The sequence below is a fragment of the Lithobates pipiens genome, unplaced genomic scaffold, assembly GCF_037356315.1.
Source record: "Lithobates pipiens isolate NorthernLeopardFrog02 unplaced genomic scaffold, aLitPip1_a1.2 Scaffold_19, whole genome shotgun sequence".
Lineage (NCBI taxonomy): Eukaryota > Metazoa > Chordata > Amphibia > Anura > Ranidae > Lithobates > Lithobates pipiens.
The window spans coordinates 34597783-34621941 of record NW_027507764.1 but is presented as its reverse complement, the minus strand read 5'-3'; the positions used below and the strand labels follow the sequence as shown (position 1 = coordinate 34621941).

General features: G+C 46.6%; 1 protein-coding gene across 20 annotated transcripts in view; it reads left to right on the top strand.

Annotated features, from left to right (window-relative positions):
* The window catches only part of OBSCN (obscurin, cytoskeletal calmodulin and titin-interacting RhoGEF), a 705115-nt gene that overhangs the window by 152339 nt on the left and 528617 nt on the right, over nucleotides 1–24159 (top strand). For all 20 annotated transcript variants that reach the window (XM_077490633.1, XM_077490622.1, XM_077490628.1 and 17 more), the window contains 2 exons: nucleotides 3054–3320; nucleotides 6876–7142. In XM_077490633.1, the coding sequence (XP_077346759.1) occupies nucleotides 3054–3320; nucleotides 6876–7142 (534 nt within the window). The remainder of the gene's footprint in view (nucleotides 1–3053; nucleotides 3321–6875; nucleotides 7143–24159) is intronic.

The following is a 24159-nucleotide window of genomic DNA, read 5'->3' as shown; positions in this document are numbered from 1 at the left end:
TTTGAAAGGGTCAGGCCGCGTACACAGGGGCGGATTGTATGGCCTACTTAGTCCGTCATACAATCCGACGGACAGTCCGTCATACTTTCGAATGAACGGACTTGACCACACACGGATGCACAAACAGTCCGTCGAAAGCTTGCGCGATGACGTGTACAGCACGTACGACGGGACTAGAAATAGGAAGTCCAATACACAGCAATGCAACCTTCTGCCGTGTAAATCCTTTCTGAGCATGCGCCATTCTTAGTCCGTCGAACTAGCCTACTCACGAGCAGATTGTCCGCTGAAACCAAAGTATGACGGACAATATTACGGAAATTCCGAAATACTTAGTACGCCAGACTGCACGCTGAAAAAGTCCGCTGAAGCCCACACACGAGCGGAAATGTGTTTACGCGGCTTAAGTCTCTCCAAAACTACTACTAATGTAGGTATGTGAAAATTCTCATTTATCCAGGTCAAGGTATAGCTAGTAGTAGTTGGTCACATCCTTCTGTAAAGTTGATGTCACGTCATAGCTTCTCCAAGCCACTTCTTCAGCCACAGTGAGTGCCAGAAACATACCCCAGCACACCTTCAGCCATGTACGAGGGTTCTTCAAAAAGTTTCCACACTTTTTTGAAGACCCCTCATAAAAAAGAATTAATATCTATGCAGACTTCCTGACACCAAGGATAGGATTATATAACTAGAACAGGGCGAGGGCCCACAACTTTCATACCACCCATTCAGTTATTGGACAATCAACATTTGACTAATGGTGATTGGACTAAGGTGTCGGTGGTAGCTGTGTGGATACATATGTTTGAGTATCTTTCTGACACTCAATAGATCTCCAGAAATTATTTGGAGAAGCTCAAAATGTCTTCAATATAAAGAAGCACCCAGAGATATAAGACTTGAGAGCCAGCAATCGGGTTTTGCTGTAATGCACATGTGCTGACAGTAAACTAGCTGACAGGAGGAGAAATCAGGCTATTGACATTCTCTTTCATTGTCTGCTCCTCTGTAGTGGATGTCCTAAGGCTTAACTAAAGGGTATTAAAAGTGAACAGTGAGATTTGTTGTGAACATATGACCATATGACCATCACACCTGTTGGACATCCCATTCCAAAAACCATGGACACTCTCCCCTTGCATCTTTAACATCCTTCACTCGTCTGGGAAGGCTTTTCACAATATTTTGGAGTGTGTCTGTTGGGTGTTACCATTTGTGAAGTCAGGTACTGATGTTGGATGAGAAAACCTGGATCCCAAATAGTGTTCCAATTCATCCTGAAGATATTCAGTTGGTTTGAGGTCATGGTTTTCAAGTCCCCCCACACCTAACTGGTCAAACTATGTCTATATGGAGCTGCCTCTGTACACAGGGGCAAGGTATTATTTAAAGCGGGGTACCACCCTAAAGTAGAACTTTCGCTCACCGGAACCCTCCCCCCCTCCGGTGTCACATTTGGCACCTTTCAGGGGGGAGGGGGTTGCAGATAGCTGTCTAAGACAGGTATTTGCACCCACTTCCGGGCATAGACTCCCACGGGAGTCTATGCCTATTCATGTCCCGCCGCGCTGTCTGCTGGGACACACACGGGTCCCAGAGACAGCACGGGCCACTCCTAGCGCGCTGCGTGACTCGCGCATTCTCAGTAGGGAACTGGGAAGTGAAGCCGCACCTAGAATGGCGGCGGCAGCAGCCGAGACCCGAGCGATCGATCGGTCCCGGCTGCTGACATCGCTGGACCCTGGGACAGGTGAGTGTCTATTTATTAAAAGTCAGCAGCTGTTATATTTATAGCTGCTGGCTTTTAATATTTTTTTTGCAGGTGGAATCCCTCTTTAAGCAGAAAAAGTAATTCCCCTAAGCTGTAACCAATAGGAGCTTGCTGGGCATTCCATTACAAAACCATGGTCAGTAATATGGAGTTGAACCCTTTTTTGTGACTATAACATCCTCAACATTTCCCAGAAGGTTTTAAAAATGTTTTTTGAGTGTGCCTATGGGAATTTGTGAACATTTGGTCAGGTACTGATGTTGGATGAGAGGACCCAACACGCAGTTGGAGTTCCAATTCATCCCAAAGATATTCAGTAGGGTTGAGGTCAGGACTCTGTGAAGGCCACTTGAGTTCCTCCACACCAAACTTGTTAAACCATGTCTTTATGGAACCCAGATCTCTCAGTAGAGTACTCAGTAGAGTACCCGTCACTGCCCTTGGTATCACAAGGGATGTTGTTAAAATTGATTAAAAAAGAAATACATAAAGTTACAATTTAAAAGTAAAAAAAAAAAAAAAAAACTAAAATAAATAATAATAATAACATTTTTTTTAAAGTGCCCCCATCCCCCATGCAAAGGTGAACAGATTGTAACAGTGATTGGATCACACATCTGAGTTATTACCATAAATGTCAGATCATGGGTAGTAATTCTAGAACCAGACCTCCTGTGTAAATCTAAAGTGGTAACCTGTAAATGCTTTTACAGCGTGGCTTATGGATATTTTAATTGTAGATTGTTGCTGTTCCGCGGGTTTAAAGTGTGACATGTTTGGTATCTATTTACTCAGTGTAACATCATCCTTTATATTTTACCACAAATTGGGTATTATATTGTTTGTGGGCACTAAAATTCATTAAAGTGTATTTTTTCCAAAAAATTTCCATTTGAAAAAACTCTGCACAAATTGCCAAGTGACATAAAAATCACAACACCTACCATTTTATTGTCTTGGGCCTCTGCTTAAAAACTTAAAAAATATATAATGTTTGGGCTTCTAAGTAATTTTCTACCAAAAAATGCAGATTTTTACATACGGTATATGTGAAAAGTGCCAGAACAGGCCCAGAGCTAAAATGGTTCTCATTAGAACCGGATGCCCCCTAGGACACTCTGGTGGGAAAAGTTTGACCAGTTTCTGTAGTCATAATCCTGACCGCACTCTACCTGCATCATAAATTTAGCCAGTCAAAACACTCCGTGGAATGCCACCCTTTTCCATACTAAAATGTATCCACCATAAATGTTGCGCCCTCTTCTTTTTCCCCGGACAGAGGCTCCAGTCTTGTTTAAGAAGAAGTTGGAGACGATCACAGTGGAAGAGCGGCAGACAGTCCACCTAGAAACAGAGCTGACCAAAGCCTCCAAAGAGGTGAAGTGGATGAAAAACGGTATTGTGCTTCAGTCCGGCGGTAACATTGAGATTAAATCTGAAGGAACAAAACAGATCTTCATCTTAAAGAACGTGACCTACGCCGACCGAGGGCTGTATGGCTGTGAGACCCTGGATGACAAGACGCAGGCCAAACTTAATGTTGAGAGTAAGTCAGAACCTTCATTGAGGTGGGATTAGAGGTGGTAATGTCGGGACTAGGAGGAAAACATGCTCTCCATAGAACTCTTCTTCCAGTTTCTGCTAGTTCAGTAGAAGCCCAATCCTCCGCAGTTCGTCTTGCGCAAGCTCCACAGGAGGAGAGTGTCTAGCACAGGACAGGGGGTTGGTTGGATTTGTTTTTTCTTTAACGTTAAGTTTGCTTTAAGTCACACTATTTAATATGATGCATACAAAAAGTAGTACCATACCTCCTAGTGATAATGGCAAATTTCAAAGCTGGTTGCCAGCCTACAGTCTTGCACAGATGTACCGGCTTCTCTCCTAGACTGAAATTGCCTCTTCTGATTTCACTGCACACTGTGAGCTTCTCACAATGTGCATTAGAAGCTGCAATAAGTTGGAAAGAGCCCACCTTATTTTCTGGCCGGAGGACATCCACATTATGTAGCCCTTTCTTCCTCTGCCTGACTGTCCCTGGCACACCACTTTCATTCATTGAGTTTTAGTTCTTTCAATCATGGAGACTCAGTATCAAATGTAGGTGTTACCTAGGGTGGTCTGCATGCAAATGCAGCTTGCCTAATGCCCCGTACACACGAGAGGACTTATGTCCGACAGACTTCCAAAGGAGTTCCGCCGGAGTTCCGACGGAGTTCTGACAGACTTTTCGGCCGAACGGACTTGGCCACACACGATCACACTAAACTCCGACGGATTCGAACGTGATGACGTACGACCTGACTCGAATAAGGAAGTTCATAGCCAGTAGCCAATAGCTGCCCTAGCGTCGGTTTTAGTCCGTCGGAGTAGCATACACACGAGCGGAGTTTTCGAAGGGGACCGGGTCCGGCGGAGTTCCTTCGGGAAAATTTGAAGCATGCTTCATTTCTAAAGTCCGTCAGACTTTGGCGAATCAAAAGTCCGTTGCAGCCCACACACGATCGGATAGTCTGACGGACTCGGTCCTTCGGACTTTGGATGTTGAAAAGTCCGCTCGTGTGTACGGGGCATAAGAATGACCACTCCGCCAGATTGACACCCACCAATGAAGGCATTTTGATATTAGGTCCCCAGCCAGGAGGACTATCGACCTTCCTGGCCGTCCTGCTGAGGGCCCGTCTCCTTATCAAGGTCCCAGTTATGCTTAGCTGGGGGAATTTGCAGCTACAAGCCCTTGGAAGCAGTATGATGGCATTTAAAGCTTATGCCTGGGGTGTGTAAGGCTAGTTACTCTTTGATGCGTCGGACCAAGGATATAAAAAATAAATCATTGCATATTGTCATACAGTCAACATTTTACAACCTTATGTAGCTCTCCCTCCATAAGGGCCACCAGCAATAGGTGGTTTTCCAAATGGTAGAAAGGCTGCCCACCACCACCAGCATCAGTTCATACGCTCCAACTACAATAACTCATTCTAGGGAATGTCTTTTTGATATTTATTGCTTGAGGAACTGTACACAGGAGAGAGGGTTAGGGCATCGGATACTCCAAAACCCTGCACAGTAACAGGAGGACACTCTTTCCCAAGCCTTCATGCAGGCATTCTGCTAAGGAGGCAGGGGAATAGGCAGTATTATGGCACTCTATGAGAGCCGTCTCAGTCCAAGCTACCTTTGGAATGTACCTCCCAAAAGCACACAATTTAGGGTCAGTCAAGTGGGTCCAGTCCTTAGGACAGCTGCACACATTCCAGCTTCCTCAGGACACTTCCTAGTGAGGAAGACAGTCCTCCTCCAGACCATATCCCATAAGGTAAAGTCCTACAGCCAGCTCCTCAATAGATTGCTTCAGGTTCCCCACAGGCTGATTCAGAGAAGCAGCAGCCCCAAAGGCTTTGGAACCCTCTCTGACCAGTAAAGAACCCTCTCTCTCCAGAGCTCAAAACTATTTATCCCCTCCCCAGTCATCTTCTGGAAACTCCACCATGGATTGGCAAGGGCATGATAGATATTCAGGCTGGTCATTTGACTCTCCCGGCTATGTTCTGGAAACTTCTTCCAGAAGCTGGGGAAACAGTAAAACCCCAAAACCTGTAAGACCCTGAACAGAAAACACCTCTCCCTCAACTACAAAAGAAGCCAAAAACGTAATTTGCCTAGTATACTATGCTAGCAGGGTGCTACATCTGCAAGCTCCCTTCTCAAAGCCATGAAGAAGTGAAATGTCAGCTATATGACCATACATGATCATCTTTTCATAATAGATGAAAAAAGCATAAAGGGAGTGTTGGTGACAGTCTGCATTTACACCTGGAATCTCCACCATGCCATCCACTGTAGGCATTTCGGGCAACTACCATGTGTATTAGCTGAGAGCTCTATGGAGTGCAGCTCCCATACCAGCTATCTACAAGGGTATAGAAGCATTCTACAATATGCAGTAATGGGAGACTCGGTGGTGGAAATGTGTAGCTGGGGTTTATATAGGTTCCCAGCTTGTTTTAGAGGTGTTGGAATGACAAGGTCACTGTTTGTTGTGGGAACTCATTTCCACGGGGAGAGCCGGGATTAGAGGGAGCGAGGTTTCCTTGTGTGGGCTCAATAATGACAGTTCAGCGATCCGTCCCAGCCAGCAGAATGACTGAAGCCGCAGATAAAGTGAATGGGGCACTCTGTAGTTTATGCACACAAATCTTTTGGTAACTTCTAGGCTTCCAGGAGTATGAATGCTGGCATGCCACAATGACAGCAGCTAAATTCAGATTTTTAAAATGTTTTATTTAGAATTATTAATGTGTGGACTCGCTTGACCTGGAAGCGTAGCTTCATCTCCTATTCTCATAATTATTTCCCAATGGCGGCATTAAAGTGGTTGTAAACCTCAGACACGAAATAAGAACAAAGCATATCCCTCTATAGTGTGTACTTGTCTCAGTCCGGAGCACTAAGTGTCATTTCTCTCTGCTGCCTCCTTCCTTTGCTATCAGCATAAGTCACTTCTGACGAGTTTTACTGACTCCAAGAAACAAAGCGTCGAAAGGGATCTCCAGCACACAGTCTGTGATTGACAGCCTCAGCTCTGTTCAATGTGTGCTGTGTGAAGGGGGGTGTGTCCTTTCCCTCCAGTCAGCACTCACTGAGCCCTGCAGAGAGTAACTTCAGCTTCCTGTCCCCTGGTTTCTGAATGACTGTAGAAAATAGAGTGTCGTAGAGAAACAGGTACAACTTATATAGGAGGATTTGCTTCATCTCTGTGTATACCCTGAGGCCAGTCACTTCACTGGGTATATGTAAGGGTTTAACCCCTTGCCGCCCACCCCCCCCCCCCCCAGCTCTATAAGTGGATATAAATACTGCAAGCAGAGGCGGGCATCCGATCATGTGACTGTTGTGAGAGGTAATAAATACCTGAAAGCCTTACACTGACACATTATTCAGGACATACGTAAGTAACGCATGAAAAATATATTTGATGCCAGGTCTGTTTTTAAAGTAGAAAGCTTTTCTTTGTGTAGACATGTGTCTCCTCCTCCTTGTCTCATAATTAATGTACATGTGTATTGATGGCCAGTTGCATGATCTTTTTCTCCTCTTGCAGTGCGGCAGGTGAAGTTGGTGAAAGGTCTCCGGGATGTAGAGGTCCATGAGAATGACTCCGCCACCTTCGAACTGGAGCTTTCTCATGAAGACGTGGAAGGTTTCTGGGCCAAGGATGGATTAAGACTAAAAGCCTCCGATTCCTGCAAACTCATCGTCAAGGGCAAGAAACACGGACTCATCCTTTCCTCTGTAAAACAAGAGAATGCCGGAGCTGTCACCTTTAAATCAGAGGGGATTCAGACCTCCGCCAAGCTCACCGTTAAAGGTAATCCCTGTCACATGCTTCTATTGTAGCATGTCATTGATGAGGGACTTTCATTTTGTAAACTGTAAAAAGACAACAAAGCAGATAAGTATAGGCTTAGAAACATTTGAAATAGAGCTTGAAGCTCCACCTTCTGGCTAGAACTGAGAATGCATAACATTCATATGCAACATTTTTTATATAGTGTTTGTATATACATATATATATATATATATATATATATATATATATATATATATATATATATATATATACACACACACCGAGCAAACTTATAAACGCAACACTTTTGTGTTTGCCCCTATTTATCATGAGCTGAACTCAAAGATCTCCGACTTTTTCTATGTACACAAAAGGCCATATATATATATATATATATATATATATATATATATATATATATATATATATATATATGTGTGTACAGTGGTGTGCAAAAGTGTTTGCCCCCTTCCTCATTTCCTGTTCCTTTGCATGTTTGTCACACTTAAGTGTTTCGGAACATCAAACCAATTTAAACAATAGTCAAGGACAACACAAGTAAACACAAAATGCAATTTGTAAATGAAGGTGTTTATTATTAAAGGTGAAAAAAAATCCAAACCATCATGGCCCTGTGTGAAAAAGTGATTGCCCCCCTTGTTAAAACATACTATAACTGTGGTTGTCCACACCTGAGTTCAATTTCTCTAGCCACACCCAGGCCTGATTATTGCCACACCTGTTCACAATCAAGGCATCACTTAAATAGGAGCTGCTTGACACAGTAAGGTCCACCAGAAGATCCTTAAAAGCTACACATCATGCCGAGACCCAAAGAAATTCAGGAACAATTGAGAAAGAAAGTAATTGAGATCTATCAGTCTGGAAAGGGTTATAAAGCCATTTCCAAAGCTTTGGGAATCCAGCGAACCACAGTGAGAGCCATTATCCACAAATGGCGAAGACATGGAACAGTGGTGAACCTTCCCAGGAGTGGCCGGCCGCCCAAAATTACCCCAAGAGCGCAGCGACGACTCATCCAAGAGGTCACAAAAGACCCCACAACAACGTCCAAGGAACTGCAGGCCTCACTTGCCTCAGTTAAGGTCAGCGTTCATGCCTCCACCATCAGGAAAAGACTGGGCAAAAATGGCCTGCATGGCAGAGTTCCAAGGAGAAAACCACTGCTGAGCAAAAAGAACATCAAAGCTCGTCTCAATTTCTCCACAACACATCTTGATGATCCCCAAGACTTTTGGGACAACATTCTGTGGACCGATGAGACAAAAGTGGAACTCTTTGGAAGGTGTGTGTCCAAGTATATCTGGCGTAGAAGGAACACTGCATTTCATAAAAAGAACATTATACCAACAGTAAAATATGGTGGTGGTAGTGTGATGGTCTGGGGCTGTTTTGCTGCTTCAGGACCTGGAAGACTTGCCGTGATAAAAGGAACTATGAATTCTGCTGTCTACCAAGAGATCCTGAAGGAGAATGTCCGACCATCTGTTCGTGTACTCAAGCTGAAACGAACTTGGGTTCTGCAGCAGGACAATGATCCTAAACACACCAGCAAGTCCACCACCGAATGGCTGAAGAAAAACAAAATGAAGACTTTGGAGTGGCCTAGCCAAAGTCCTGACCTGAATCCTATTGAGATGTTGTGGTATGACCTTAAAAAGGCCGTTCATGCTCGAAAACCCTCTAATGTAACTGAATTAGGACAATTCTGCAAAGATGAGTGGGCCAAAATTCCTCCAGGACGCTGTAAAAGCCTCATTGCACGTTATCGCAAACGCTTGGTTGCAGTTGTTACTGCTAAGGGTGGCCCAACCAGTTATTAGGTTTAGGGGGCAATCACTTTTTCACACAGGGCCATGATGGTTTGGATTTTTTTTCACCTTTAATAATAAACACCTTCATTTACAAATTGCATTTTGTGTTTACTTGTGTTGTCCTTGACTATTGTTTAAATTGGTTTGATGTTCCGAAACACTTAAGTGTGACAAACATGCAAAGGAACAGGAAATGAGGAAGGGGGCAAACACTTTTTCACACCACTGTATATATATATATAGACATAGAAATCTATAGATAGACAACTCCTATCCTCATATTGATTAGTGGTTCCAAATTAATAACTACTGCAGTAAGTAACAGACACAAAAGATACACTCCGCATCTTTCCAAATAATGGTACTGGTTTATTATGATGCAATTTAAGGTTTTTATACACATGATTACGTAAGTATCACATTAATCTTACAATTGTACTTTTATGGTAACAAGGGGCGTAACATAGGCAGGCTAATTCTAAACAGGACTCAAATAATGCAAACATGTACTGAAAACATTATTAGTGCCGTGTGAACAGTGAGGGCAGTGTGCAATACATAGAATACAAGATAGAATACAATTATATACAGAGCTCACAAACTTCCTTTACATTTATAAGTATAGACTTAGAAACATGTGAAAAAGAGCTTGGAGCTCCACCTTCTGGCTAGAACTGCATACAGTCATATGCAACTATATATATATTTATGTATATATATATATATATATATATATATATATATATATATATATATATATATATATATATATATATATATATATATATATTTCTTGATCATACATCACGGGACACAGGAGCTTCATTACATAGTGGGTTATATAGGCACCTCTGGTGATTGGACACTGGTTGACCCAATTAAAGAGAATTCCTCCCCCATATAACCCCTCCCATTACCTAATGGCACCGAAGGGCTACAACAAACCGGATCCATACCTCGGGCCGATAATTGACTCCCAAGATGGTATGGTACCCGGGCCTCGTCTGCCGAAGACACGAGGTTTTGCCTGTAAGTCCTCTCCATTGGAAGACTGGACAACCAGACTTGGGGTACTGTTTACTCAGGGCGCCCGTAAGTTTCTGGCAGAGTTTTTTACAAGGCCCAGGTAGGAGGATCTTTTCGTAAGAACCCCAGATACGCCTGAAGGTTGGCTAACAATACCCGCCGTGATGGGTGAAGGCTGGAATTGGTCTGAAATCAGCAATTCCTGCGGCGGGGAACAGGTATGGGAAGTCATCCTGTATATTTAATATATGAATGGATTTCTTCATTGTGAGTAGTTGTATGTCTTACCTGGTTTCCACCACTTGAGGGAGTAAGAGCAAGCCTGATGCATACTTACATGCCTTTCAAACAAACACGCTCAGTGAAATGCCTGGTTCTCCCAGCTACTCACGTCTCCTTGCAGTCCCTGGCACAATAAAGGTAAAAGAGGGGTCCCACGCAGATCAGGGGGTCCCATGTCACTCCTTTTGGGTTCTCCTTCCCCCCCGGATCCCGCGGTCCTCGTGCACGCGCGCGGGCGCGTGCACGCGCGCCGGGCGCGCTCCCGGCCTAATGGGGAAGGGGGGGGGTGTGGTTGCCAGCTGTGCACAATCAGGTGCTCTATGCTGCAGTGCAGGCGCCAAAACGGCCGTTTTAAAAGCCCAGAGCGTCAGGGGACTGTAAGGTGAGACACAGGAGCTGTGGGCTGTAAGCATCCGTGGGATTGGATCCAGGCGAACCTTAAGACACCTACTCGGCATCATATTGTGCAGTTAAGCTTATATTGATTGATTGTGAGACTTTAAGCACAACAAAGTGATTGCATTTTACACTAGTAACTCTGCTTTGTAGCTCAGTACTATGTCTCCTCGTAAGAGGGTTTCAGGGGCAGGTAACAAAAGCACTGGCAGGTCACCGCCTAGGTCCAGGGGTTCCAAAAGTGCATGCAGATTACCATCCCCCTCTGCAAGAGTGGAGCCTGCATCTCAAGACGAGTCAGTGCCCCTTTCAGGCTTTGCAGCCTCTCCTAATGTCGCAGCCCCGGTCTATGTCACTGAGGACTCCCTTAGGGCTTCATTGGAGAGTTTTGAAGGGAGGATAATGAATTTTATTTCTGCTTCCCTGAAAGATAGCAGAAAAAGGGGTAGATCCCCTCCCTCTGCTGAAATCCCTCTCTCAGACAGTTGCTCTGAAAATGAGGAGAGATCCCTAACTTTGGAAAGGGATCATGAGCAGTCGGATCAGTCAGAGGATGAGGAGTCAGTCCCCTCCTCCCAGGCACTCAGAAAGCAGGTGCAGTATTACACTGAATTGGTGCGTACCACATTCAGAATGCCGGCTACTGAAGTCGCTACATCCTCTGTCTCTTCCCTGGGAGTCAGGAAAGCCCCACAGACTGCTTGTTCCTTCCCAATTCATCCTTTAATGGCTGACTTGATGTATGAGGACTGGGGACATCCCGATAAACTGTTTACTCCTCCCAAGAGGTTTTCTATGTATTATCCCGTGGAGGAAAGTTTCACCAAGAAATGGGGGGCCCCATCTGTCCATGCGGCTATCTCTTGTGTGAATAAAAACCTAACTTGTCCTTTGGATAATGCACAGGTATTTAAGGATCCAGCTGACAAAAGGCTGGAAACCTTGTTAAAAGCCTCCTTTTCCATGGCCGGCGCTGTGGTGCAACCTACAGTCGCAGCCGTGGGGTTGTGTCAGTTCCTTAAGGAACAGGTTAAACAGATGTTTGAACTCCTTCCCAATGAGGAAGTAGAGAAATATGCAGAGATGCCTCACATCTTATGTTTCATAATTGATGCGATTTTGGATTCTGTCCAACAAGCATCAAGTTTGTCCCTCATGTTGGTACACATGCGTAGAGCTCTATGGCTAAAAAATTGGGCTGCTGAGATGTCATGCAAAAAGCATTTGGCTGGGTTCCCGTTTAAAGGGGAACGGTTGTTTGGAGAGGAATTAGATAAATTCGTCCAAAATATTTCGGGAGGTAAATCTACACTCCTTCCAGTCAAGAAGAGTAAACGTCCTTCATTCAGGCGTACTCTGTCTCCCGAAGCATCAAGCTCTAAACAGTGGCGACGGCCTTCCCAGCCCTCCTCGGCTGGAAAGCCTCAGGACCGAGCCCAGGGACAGAAAAAGACTTGGGGGCGGAAGCCTGCCAAGCAGACCTCCAAGACCTCCTTGTGAAGGGGCGCCCCCGCTCGGCCGAGTGGGGGGAAGGCTCCTGCAGTTTGCAGGCGCCTGGCGGGAAGAGATTCAGGACAGATGGGTGATCTCTTCAGTGTCTCTGGGCTACAGGCTAGAGTTTCAGGAGATTCCACCTTCTCGTTTCCTAAGGTCAAGGATCCCCAGGGATCCAGTAAAGCAAAAACCGCTATTTCTGGCCTTAGATCAATTACTATCCCAGGGTGTGATAGTAGAAGTGAGCCCGAAAGATCAGGGTTCAGGTTTTTATCCGAATCTCTTCACCGTTCCAAAACCAAGCGGAAGTGTCAGACCTATCTTGGATCTGAGAGACTTAAACCGGTTTCTACACATCCAGACCTTCCGGATGCAGTCAATACGCACTGTGCTCTCCTCCCTGCAAGGAGGAGAATTCATGGCATCAATAGATATCAGAGACGCATATCTCCATGTGCCAATATTTCCCGCACACCAGAAGTTTCTGAGGTTCGTGGTAGAGCAGCGCCATTTTCAATTTGTGACCCTGCCGTTCGGCCTAGCCACGGCCCCCCGAGTCTTCACGAAGATTCTAGACCCTCTCTTAGCAATCTTAAGAGTTCAGGGCATAGCCGTCAGGGCTTACCTAGACGACTTGCTTCTCGTAGAGAGAACTGCAACATGCCTAAGTCGCAGCGTCACCAAAACGCTAGAACATCTGGGCCGCCTAGGTTGGATTATAAACCTAGAAAAGTCGTCTTTACAACCGACCACCAGGTTGGATTACCTGGGTCTGATTATCGACACCGCTCAAGGCAGGGTGTTCCTTCCAAAGCCAAAGGCCTTGGCCATTGGAGATCTGGTGCGCCTGATTCTGGGCAGAAGATCTTCCTCCATTCGGTTGTGCATGAGACTGTTGGGAAAAATGGTCGCCTCTTTCGAGGCCGTTCCATTCGCCCAGTTCCACTCAAGGCCCCTGCAAAGATGCATCCTTGCGATTTGGAACAGGAAGCCCCAATCCCTGGATCTTCCTATGCGTTTATCCCCTCGGGCACGCAAAAGTCTTGTCTGGTGGTTACAGACCAAAAATTTGCTGAAGGGCAAAACCTTTCTTCCCCTCTCATGGAAGATTGTCACCACGGATGCCAGCCTGACAGGCTGGGGAGCCGTGTTGCAGGGAACATGCTCGCAGGGAAAATGGTCTGCGACCGAAAGTCTGCTGCCCATAAATATCTTGGAGATTCGGGCAGTTTACATGGCACTCAGAGAGTGGTCTCACAGACTGCGAGGTTTCCCAGTTCGGATTCAGTCCGACAATGCCACCGCAGTGGCTTACATCAATCACCAGGGCGGTACCAGAAGTCTGGTGGCCCAGAAGGAGGTGAATCGCATACTTGTCTGGGCAGAAGAGCATGTTCCGTGCCTCTCTGCAGTCTTCATCCCAGGAGTGGAGAATTGGCAGGCAGATTATCTCAGCCGCCAGCAGTTGTGCCCAGGAGAATGGGCTCTGCACCCCGATGTGTTTCAAGACATATGTTACAAGTGGGGCACTCCAGACGTGGATCTGTTTGCGTCCAGATTCAACAGGAAACTGGACAACTTTGTATCAAGGACAAGAGATGCACTTGCTCAGGGGTCAGATGCTCTGACGGTTCCCTGGAATCAGTACAATCTGATCTATGCCTTCCCCCCGAGCCTGCTACTGTCACGGTTCCTGGGAAGGGTCAAGAGGGAGACGAAGCCGGTCCTTCTAGTGGCCTCGGCTTGGCCCAGGCGACCATGGTTCGCAGAAATCATGAAGTTGGCAGTGGGCAGGCCATGGACCCTCCCTCTCCGGCCAGATCTGCTCTCACAGGGTCCAATTTACCATCCTGCTTTACGCAGTCTGAATTTGACGGTCTGGCTGCTGAGACCCACATTTTGAGAGGCCGTGGTCTTTCGGGGCCAGTCCTTTCCACTCTGGTCAATGCCAGAAAACCGGCCTCCAGGCGTATCTATTACAAGATCTGGAGGACATATGTTTCCTGGTGTGAACCCAGGAGATGGCATCCTAGAAGGTATGCCATTAGCAGAATCTTGGCCTTTCTCCAGTCAGGCCTTGAAATGAATTTGGCCATAAGCACCATCAAGGTGCAGATTTCGGCCCTATCGGTCTTTTTTCAAAGATCGCTTGCATCACATTCCCTAGTACGGGCTTTTATCCAGGGGGCTATGCGGATGAGACCGCCAGTCAAACCTCCGGTATGCCCTTGGGATCTGAATTTGGTTCTCTCGGCCTTAGAAGCCCAACCATTTGAACCTCTGCATCTGGCTTCTTTAACTCTCCTGACAAAGAAGCTGGTGTTCCTGGTAGCCATATCCACGGCTAGAAGGGTATCAGAATTGGCAGCTCTTTCCTGTAAAGAGCCCTATTCAATTATCCATAAGGACCGAGTGGTCATGCGTCCCAACAGGTCCTTTCTACCTAAGGTAGTTTCAGGTTTCCACCTGAATCAGGATGTAATCCTACCATCCTTTTTTCCAAATCCTCAGTCCACAGAGGAAGAATCCTTACACACTTTAGATGTGGTTAGAGCAATCAGTCTTTATCTTCAGGCAACTGCTCAGATAAGAAAAACTGACTGTTTATTTATTCTGCCAGAAGGCCCTAAAAGGGGTCAGGCAGCGTCAAAGTCCACTCTCTCAAGGTGGATCAGACAGGTTATTTCTCAGGCCTATGACTTAAAGGGGAAGATTCCTCCTTTTCAGGTGAAAGCGCACTCTACTAGGGCTGTAAGTGCTGTAAGTGCTGTAAGTGCTTCTTGGGCAGTGCATCACCAGGCCTCCCTGGCTCAGATCTGTAAGGCTGCGACTTGGTCATCAGTCCACACATTCACCAGATTCTATCAGGTGGATGTCAGAGGATATCGCCTTCGGGCGCAGTGTACTGCAAGCTGCAGTTTAGGTCCTCAGGTCCCTGGCGGTCTAGAATTATGATCTGTGTCTCCCTCCCCTCAACCTGAGCATTGCTATGGGACATCCCACTATGTAATGAAGCTCCTGTGTCCCGTGATGTATGATCAAGAAAATAGGATTTTTATATACAGCTTACCTGTAAAATCCTTTTCTTGAGAGTACATCACGGGACACAGGGCTCCCGCCCCTCTTGGGTTTTACGTGGTTTCTTATTGCTTTGCTACAAAACTGAGGTGCCTCCCTAATGGGAGGGGTTATATAGGGGAGGAATTCTCTTTAATTGGGTCAACCAGTGTCCAATCACCAGAGGTGCCTATATAACCCACTATGTAATGAAGCTCCTGTGTCCCGTGATGTACTCTCAAGAAAAGGATTTTACAGGTAAGCTGTATATAAAAATCCTATTATATATATATATATATATATATACTGAGCAAAATTATAAACGCAACACTTTTGTGTTTGCCCCTATTTATCGTGAGCTGAACTCAAAGATCTACGTCTTTTTCTATGTACACAAAAGGCCTATTTCTCCAAAATATTGTTCACAAATCTGTCTAAATCTGTGTTAGTAAGCACTTCTCCTTTGCCGAGTTAATCCGTCCACCTCACAGGTGTGGCATATCAAGATGCCGACTAGACAGCATGATTATTGCACAGGTGTGCCTTAGGCTGGCCACAATAAAAGGCCACTCTAAAATGTGCAGTTTTTATCACACAGCACAATACCACAGATGTCGCAAGTTTTGAGGGAGCGTGCAATTGGCATGCTGACTGCAGGAATGTCCACCAGAGCTGTTGCCCTTGAGGCTCCATGCACACTGGAGCTCATAAACTGCAGTTTATTGGAGTTTGGGCGTTTTTTTTTAAAAGCCCATAAACTCCACTCTACGTTAGCCTATGTGTCCATGCACACGTGGACGTTTTTTAGCTTTATTGAGCAGTGGAGTTTTATGGGCTTTTTTCGGAACGCCAGAAATTCGCGTTCAAAGTGCCGTTTTTCACCGCCAAAAAACAGCAAACGCTGATAAACGCTCATAAATGCTATTAAACGCTCATAAACATGCATTAATTAGTGTTCGGCATTCTATTTTTCAATGCATTGTGGGAGTTTGGAATGCACTGGGATTTTTGGAGTGTCCTCTGTGTATTTTGTATTGAAAAAGCCCATAAACGCTCATAAACGCTAGTACAAAACGCTGTTAAAAGCACATTTTTCAACCAGCGTTTTCTGCCAGCAATCTGGCCTCCAGAAAAAAGCTTTTTTGAGCTTCAGTGTGCAATGGAGCCTGAATTGAATGTTAATTTCTCTACCATAAGCCGTCTCCAAAGGCGTTTAAAAAAACTTTGGCAGTACATCCAACCGGCCCCACAACCGCAGACCACATGTAACCACAGCAGCCCAGGACCTCCACATCCAGCATCTTCACCTCCAAGATCGTCTGAGACCAGCTACCCGGACAGCTGCTTCAGCAATCGGTTTGCATAACCAAAGAATTTCTGCACAAACTGTCAGAAACTGTCTCAGGGAAGCTCATCTGCATGCTCGTCGTCCTCAGCGGGGTCTCGACCTGACTGCAGTTTGTCGTCGTAACCGACTTGAGTGGGCAAATGCTCACATTCTATGGCATCTGGCACTTTGGAGAGGTGTTCTCTTCACGGATGAATCCCAGTTTTCACTGTACAGGGCAGATGGCAGACAGCATGTATGGCGTCGTGTGGGTGAGCGGTTTGCTGATGTCAGCGTTGTAGATGAAGTGGCCCGTGGTGGCGATGAGGTTATGGTATGGACAGGTGTATGCTATGGACAACAAACACAGGTGCATTTTATTGATGACATTTTGAATGCACAGAGATACTGTGATGAGATCCTGAGGCCCATTGTGGTGCCATTCATCCACGACCATCACCTCATGTTGCAGCATGATAATGCACGGCCCCATGGTGCAAGGATATGTACACAATTCCTGGAAGCTGAAAACATCCCAGTTCTTGCATGGCCAGCATACTCCCCGGAGAAGTAACCCATTGAGCATGCTTGGGATGTTCTGGATCGGCGTATATGACAGCGTGTTCCAGTTCCTGCCACTATCCAGCAACTTCGCACAGCCATTGAAGAGGAATGGACCAACATTCCACCGGCCACAATCAACAACCTGATCAACTCCATGCAAAGGAGATGTGCTGCACTGCGTGTGGCAAATGGTGGTCGCACCAGATACTGACTGGTTTTTGGACCCCCCAGACCCCCCCCCAATATAGTAAAACTGCACTATTTAGAGTGGCCTTTTATTGTGGGCAGCCTAAGGCACACCTGTGCAATAATCATACTGTCTAATCAGTATCTTGATATGCCACACCTGTGAGATGGATGGATTATCTCGGCAAAGGAGAAGTGCTCACTAACACAGATTAAGGCCGCGTACACACGCGCGGACTGTTGGCCCAACTTTGTCCGTCCAACAGTTTGAGCGAACAGTCCGCTCAAACTTAGCATGGACGGACATGGCCACACACGACGAACGAACAGTTTGCTGAAACCGTGCGCGATGACGTGAACGGCACGTACGACGGGACGCAAAATACGACGTCCTATACACTGCATTATAACTTTCGGCTTGAAAATCCTTTCTGAGCATGCGCGGAACTTAGTTTGACGAACAAGCCTACACACGGGCGGACTGTTCGTTGAAACAAGGTTTCAGCGGACAGTTTTTTCGGAATTTCCGTAAAACCTTGTCCGTCCAACTGTCCGCTGAAACTGTCCGCTGAAAGCCCACACACGAGCGGACTGTCCGCCCAAACACTGTTCAGCGGACAAGGTTGGGCCAACAGTCCGCGCGTGTGTACGCGGCCTTAGGTAGATTTGTGAACAATATGTGGGAGAAATAGGCCTTTTGCGTACGTAGAAAAAGTCATAGATCTTTGAGTTCAGCTCATGATAAATAGGGGCAAACACAAAAGTGATGCATTTATAATTTTTCTCAGTGTGTGTGTGTATATATATATATATATATATATATATATATATATATATATATATATATATATATATATATATATATATATATATACATATACATATATATATATATATATACATACAGTGGTGTGAAAAAGTGTTTGCCCCCTTCCTCATTTCCTGTTCCTTTGCATGTTTGTCACACTTAAGTGTTTCGGAACATCAAACCAATTTAAACAATAGTCAAGGACAACACAAGTAAACACAAAATGCAATTTGTAAATAAAGGTGTTTATTATTAAAGGTGAAAAAAAATCCAAACCATCATGGCCCTGTGTGAAAAAGTGATTGCCCCCCTTGTTAAAACATACTATAACTGTGGTTGTCCACACCTGAGTTCAATTTCTCTAGCCACACCCAGGCCTGATTATTGCCACACCTGTTCACAATCAAGGCATCACTTAAATAGGAGCTGCTTGACACAGTAAGGTCCACCAGAAGATCTTTAACAGCTACACATCATGCCGAGACCCAAAGAAATTCAGGAACAATTGAGAAAGAAAGTAATTGAGATCTATCAGTCTGGAAAGGGTTATAAAGCCATTTCCAAAGCTTTGGGAATCCAGCAAACCACAGTGAGAGCCATTATCCACAAATGGCGAAGACATGGAACAGTGGTGAACCTTCCCAGGAGTGGCCGGCCGCCCAAAATTACCCCAAGAGCGCAGCGGCGACTCATCCAAGAGGTCACAAAAGACCCCACAACAACGTCCAAGGAAGTGCAGGCCTCACTTGCCTCAGTTAAGGTCAGCGTTCATGCCTCCACCATCAGGAAAAGACTGGGCAAAAATGGCCTGCATGGCAGAGTTCCAAGGAGAAAACCACTGCTGAGCAAAAAGAACATCAAAGCTCGTCTCAATTTCTCCACAACACATCTTGATGATCCCCAAGACTTTTGGGACAACATTCTGTGGACCGATGAGACAAAAGTGGAACTCTTTGGAAGGTGTGTGTCCAAGTATATCTGGCGTAGAAGGAACACTGCATTTCATAAAAAGAACATTATACCAACAGTAAAATATGGTGGTGGTAGTGTGATGGTCTGGGGCTGTTTTGCTGCTTCAGGACCTGGAAGACTTGCCGTGATAAAAGGAACTATGAATTCTGCTGTCTACCAAGAGATCCTGAAGGAGAATGTCCGACCATCTGTTCGTGTACTCAAGCTGAAACGAACTTGGGTTCTGCAGCAGGACAATGATCCTAAACACACCAGCAAGTCCACCACCGAATGGCTGAAGAAAAACAAAATGAAGACTTTGGAGTGGCCTAGCCAAAGTCCTGACCTGAATCCTATTGAGATGTTGTGGTATGACCTTAAAAAGGCCGTTCATGCTCGAAAACCCTCTAATGTAACTGAATTAGGACAATTCTGCAAAGATGAGTGGGCCAAAATTCCTCCAGGACGCTGTAAAAGCCTCATTGCACGTTATCGCAAACGCTTGGTTGCAGTTGTTGCTGCGAAGGGTGGCCCAACCAGTTATTAGGTTTAGGGGGCAATCACTTTTTCACACAGGGCCATGATGGTTTGGATTTTTTTTCACCTTTAATAATAAACACCTTCATTTACAAATTGCATTTTGTGTTTACTTGTGTTGTGCTTGACTATTGTTTAAATTGGTTTGATGTTCCGAAACACTTAAGTGTGACAAACATGCAAAGGAACAGGAAATGAGGAAGGGGGCAAACACTTTTTCACACCACTGTATACATACATACATATATATATATATATATATATATATATATATATATGTAAGAAGGCCAGTATGGTGGCCTGAATTTATGGGAGGAGCCCGGGGGGTATTTAACCAGCCCGTTCGCCTGGGGTAGTTGTCGGTTTCCGGTGCGCAATACCACGTCACTAGGCCGACAGCGCGTGTTGATCACCATTGATTACCATTCGGACAAAACGTCTCCCTTCTAGGAAGTCTCGCAGTGCTCGTATTCCGTCCGGTTTTGTACAATCTCGCTGGCTCGACTGCCACAGGTAGGGGTCTCGATTGACCTTCCTTTCCATATTTGTTTGAGGGTCGTAAAACCCAAAAAATGTCATATCGTTCGTGATGATACCGGGTTGTTATCACTCATAACGCACATGTCCGCATACGCCCTTCATTTCACGGGCGTCGTTCGGTAGATATTGCTTGGAAACTATGTTAGTAGCTGGTTGTCAAAATCTTGTTTGTCGTGTACCGCAGTCATATCGTTGCCAGTCGTATCTTACGGCACAACGACTCGTGCCTCTGCCACAAGCTGGCTCACGTAGGCCATTTCTTCATTTCACCTGTCACTTACTACGCTCCGATTCGAATCCAGTTGCATAAACTAAATGCGCCGATTCGTCCCGGTGTGCCCCTAGGTACTCGGCCTCATTTCGGTACATGCTCCAGAGCCCGCTCGTTCCAACCGTCCGGGTCTCTGTCATGTGGGGGGGGTCATTTCACGTCACCTGCTACGTTCGAATCGATACCAGTCGTCTTTTCAAATAAAAACGCACAGGTTCGACCAACGTATCCCAAGGATCTTGGCCTCATTTCAGTACATGCTCCAGAGCCCGTTCGTTACCATTCCAACCCGGGCCCTGTCATGGGAGTCATTTCACGTCACCTATCACGTTCGAATCAATACCAGTCGCTTTGTCAAAACGCACAGGTTTCGATCAACGTGTCCCAGTTTGCGTTGGCCTCATTTCGGTACATGCGCTAGAGCCCGTTCGTTGACGGTCGCGAGTCGCGTCCTCTCCGAGTCGTAGCTCTACCATGGGAAACATTTCATCCTCATCTAGTACGCCCGGTTCGAGTCCGATCGCATTCACTTGCATCGACTCGTCCGGACGGTCCCAGGTTTGTAGGTTTTTCGGCCTCATTTCAGTGCATGCTCCAGAAATCTGGGTCGGTTCCAGCCTCAGTCCGTGGCCGGCCGTCCCAGGCCTCTGTCATGACAATAGTCCTTTAGTTCATTTCACTGTCACATTCCGCGCTCCGGTTCGAATCCAGTCGCACGATCGCATGCACCGATTCGTTCCGGTTCGCCCCAGGTTATTTCCCACATTTCAGTACGTGCTCCAGAGTCCGTGCTGTTGTCAGTCGTACTAGCGACACGACCAGTGGTGCCTCTGTCACGGCAACCATACTTCATCTCACGATCACTTATAGCGCCCCGACCCGAATCCAGTAGCATCTATGATGCATCGATACGGTTCGGCGTGCCCCAGAGGGAACAGCCACATTTCATTCATTTTTTTCACAGGTTGCCTGGCGTTCGGCAAAAAAAAAAAAAAAAAAAAAAAGAAGGAAACCCCAAAAGGAAAACAGAAAGTATGAGGGAAATAACGGCGCGATGACTTAGAAATTGTGGCGAAGAAATATCTACTCACCGGTGCACTTCAGTTGTGTTAGCCAGCCGCTTATGTCGCTTGTCAGTTTCCTTGTTAGGCTCCTTCAACAAAAAATCATCTGTTATTTCTCTCTCCAGGTCAGTCTAACTTTAGCAGGTCCACCCTGCACCAGCTTGGACGTTATCTCCCAGGTAAAAACAAAACAAAAAAGCAAGAGGGCTAGGAGTGGAAAAGGCGACAGCGAGACGGACCGATACACATATGTAGGTACGCTGAGGCACACGTCAATATATATGTGTATACGCGTTCGCTTCCGCCTTAGTACCCAGCAACAGGTGGGTTCACTTGGAAAATAGAGAAACAGTCTTGACTTTGTCATCCTTTATAGGTTCCGGTCGTCCATCTATCTTCCCCAAAGAGATAGGACATCACTCCTAGGACACAATCCATCAGGAGCCATGTCCCAGCTCGGCAGCGAAGACCTTACTGCCCCCCTGTCACCTCGCCCGCCTTCAGTGAGCGACAGTATTCAGTCTTTCAGGGGCTGGACTATCCCTAGGCTGACAGCAGAGCTCAGACGCAGGGGCATCCCCTTCCCAGCCACAGCTAGGAAAGCAGAGCTGTTTAGGCTCCTCTCTACCCCCCCAGCTACCGCCGGGCCTAGTACCCCGCCTCAGGCTACTCTGCAGTCCATCTCAACGGCCATAGGCCAACTACATGCCATGGTGTCGTCTCTATCCAGCTCGGTCACAGATGTTCAAACCAGAGTGACCCTCTTAGAAACACTCCCAGCCACAGCCACCCCGGTGCCGGACGCAGTCCCGTCTCCACTACCAACAGGTACCGAAGGCACATGTCCCGTGGTCTGTCCAGCACATCTAGTGCCGGCCAGCATTAGGAAGGACATCTTGGACGGCAAGGATGTTAACCTTGCCTCCTTGCTCATTTCAGTACATGACCTGGCAGAGAATAAGGCTTACACCTGGGGGGATGTATCCGTAGTCCTCAAAGCTAAGGACCCCAGGCTGAACCGTAAACTATCCATCCAGTTTACCCTAGCCTTTGGAACGCTGAGAGATGTCGTTTGCTCAGCCTCTCCTGCCAGAAGGGTAGAACTAGATTTGTATCTCCACACGGTGGTGGACCTGGGATACAAATATGGTGGCTTTGCTTTCTACGACTACCATCGTTCCTTCTCAGCGAAAGCAGCCGCCAAACTGGCACAGTTCCAGTCACCCACAGACTGGAGCCTTATGGATACGGAACTATTCTGCCGGCATTTTGCCGGCCTTCGTTCACCCCTGTGTGCCATCTGCCAGTCCTCCACCCATACCGCTCCCTGGTGCGCCAACATACCGGCTAGTCGCCCAGTAGAGTTCCCCTCCACATCTGCCGCAGCCCTAGGCCCATCAGGCTCGGCACCTAAAAACCAGGTGGACAAATTTGGACGCACGGTCCGAACCGTTGGGGGTGCGGCCATCTGCAATAACTTTAACTATGGTTCTTGCAATTACAGCCAGTGCCGTCTACTGCACATCTGCGTGATATGCCACAGGGCACACCCCAGAAATTTGTGCGAGGTCAAAGCGCACAAAGGCTCTTGACTAAGCCGTATAGATGTGCTTTGCCTGGGCTTCTATCTCAACACGCACCCCACTCCTTCACTAGCCACCTTCCTCATCGGTGGCTTCACCTCAGGTTTCCACACCGGCCTCATCTCCCTACCCCACCAAACCCACGAGTGCAGAAACCTCCGCTCAGCAGCCTCTGACGAACAGGCCATCGACCTGCTGCTGCAGAACGAGGTGGATCGAGGCTTCGTCATAGGCCCCTTCACTCAGCCCCCCTTCAATATGTGGAGAGTTAGCCCTATTGGGCTTGTCAAGGGCAAGTTTTCCAATAAAAACCGTTTAGTGTATGACCTGTCTGCGCCTCGTTCTTCTCACATTCCCAGCTTAAACTCCTTGATCCCTTCTGAGGAGTTCTCCTTAAAGTACTCCTCCGTGGACATGGCAATTCAGGCCATCCTTAAAGTAGGCACAGGTGCGTGGCTGGCCAAAGCGGACATATCCGACGCCTTCAAACTGTTGCCTATCCACCCGTCCCTCTGGTGCTGGCACGGGATTAAGTGGAAGGATCAATATTACTTCGCTACGAAGTTGACGTTCGGCTCCAAAAGCAGCCCGTGGCTGTTCGACATGTTCGCTCAGTCCCTCGAGTGGATTCTCTTATGCCCCGTACACACGAGAGGGATTAAGTCTGACAGACCTCCAAAGGAGTTCCGACGGAGTTCCGACGGAGTTCCGACGGAGTTCTGGCGGACTTTTCGACCGAACGGACTTGACCACACACCATCACACCAAACTCCGACGGAGTCGAACGTGATGACGTATGACTGGATTCGACGTAGGAAGTTCATAGACAGTAGCCAATAGCTGCCCTAGCGTCGGTTTTAGTCCGTCGGAGTAGCACACACACGAGCGAATTTTTCGAAGGGGACCGGGTCCGGCGGAGTTCCGTCGGGAAAATTTGAAGCATGCTTCATTTCTAAAGTCCGTCAGACTTTTGCGAAGCTAAAGTCCGTTGCAGCCCACACACGATCGGATAGTCTGACGGACTCGGTCTGACGGACTTTGGATGTTGAAAAGTCCGCTCGTGTGTACGGGGCTTTACACAAGGTCGGCTGTCAGCAAATTATCCACTACCTAG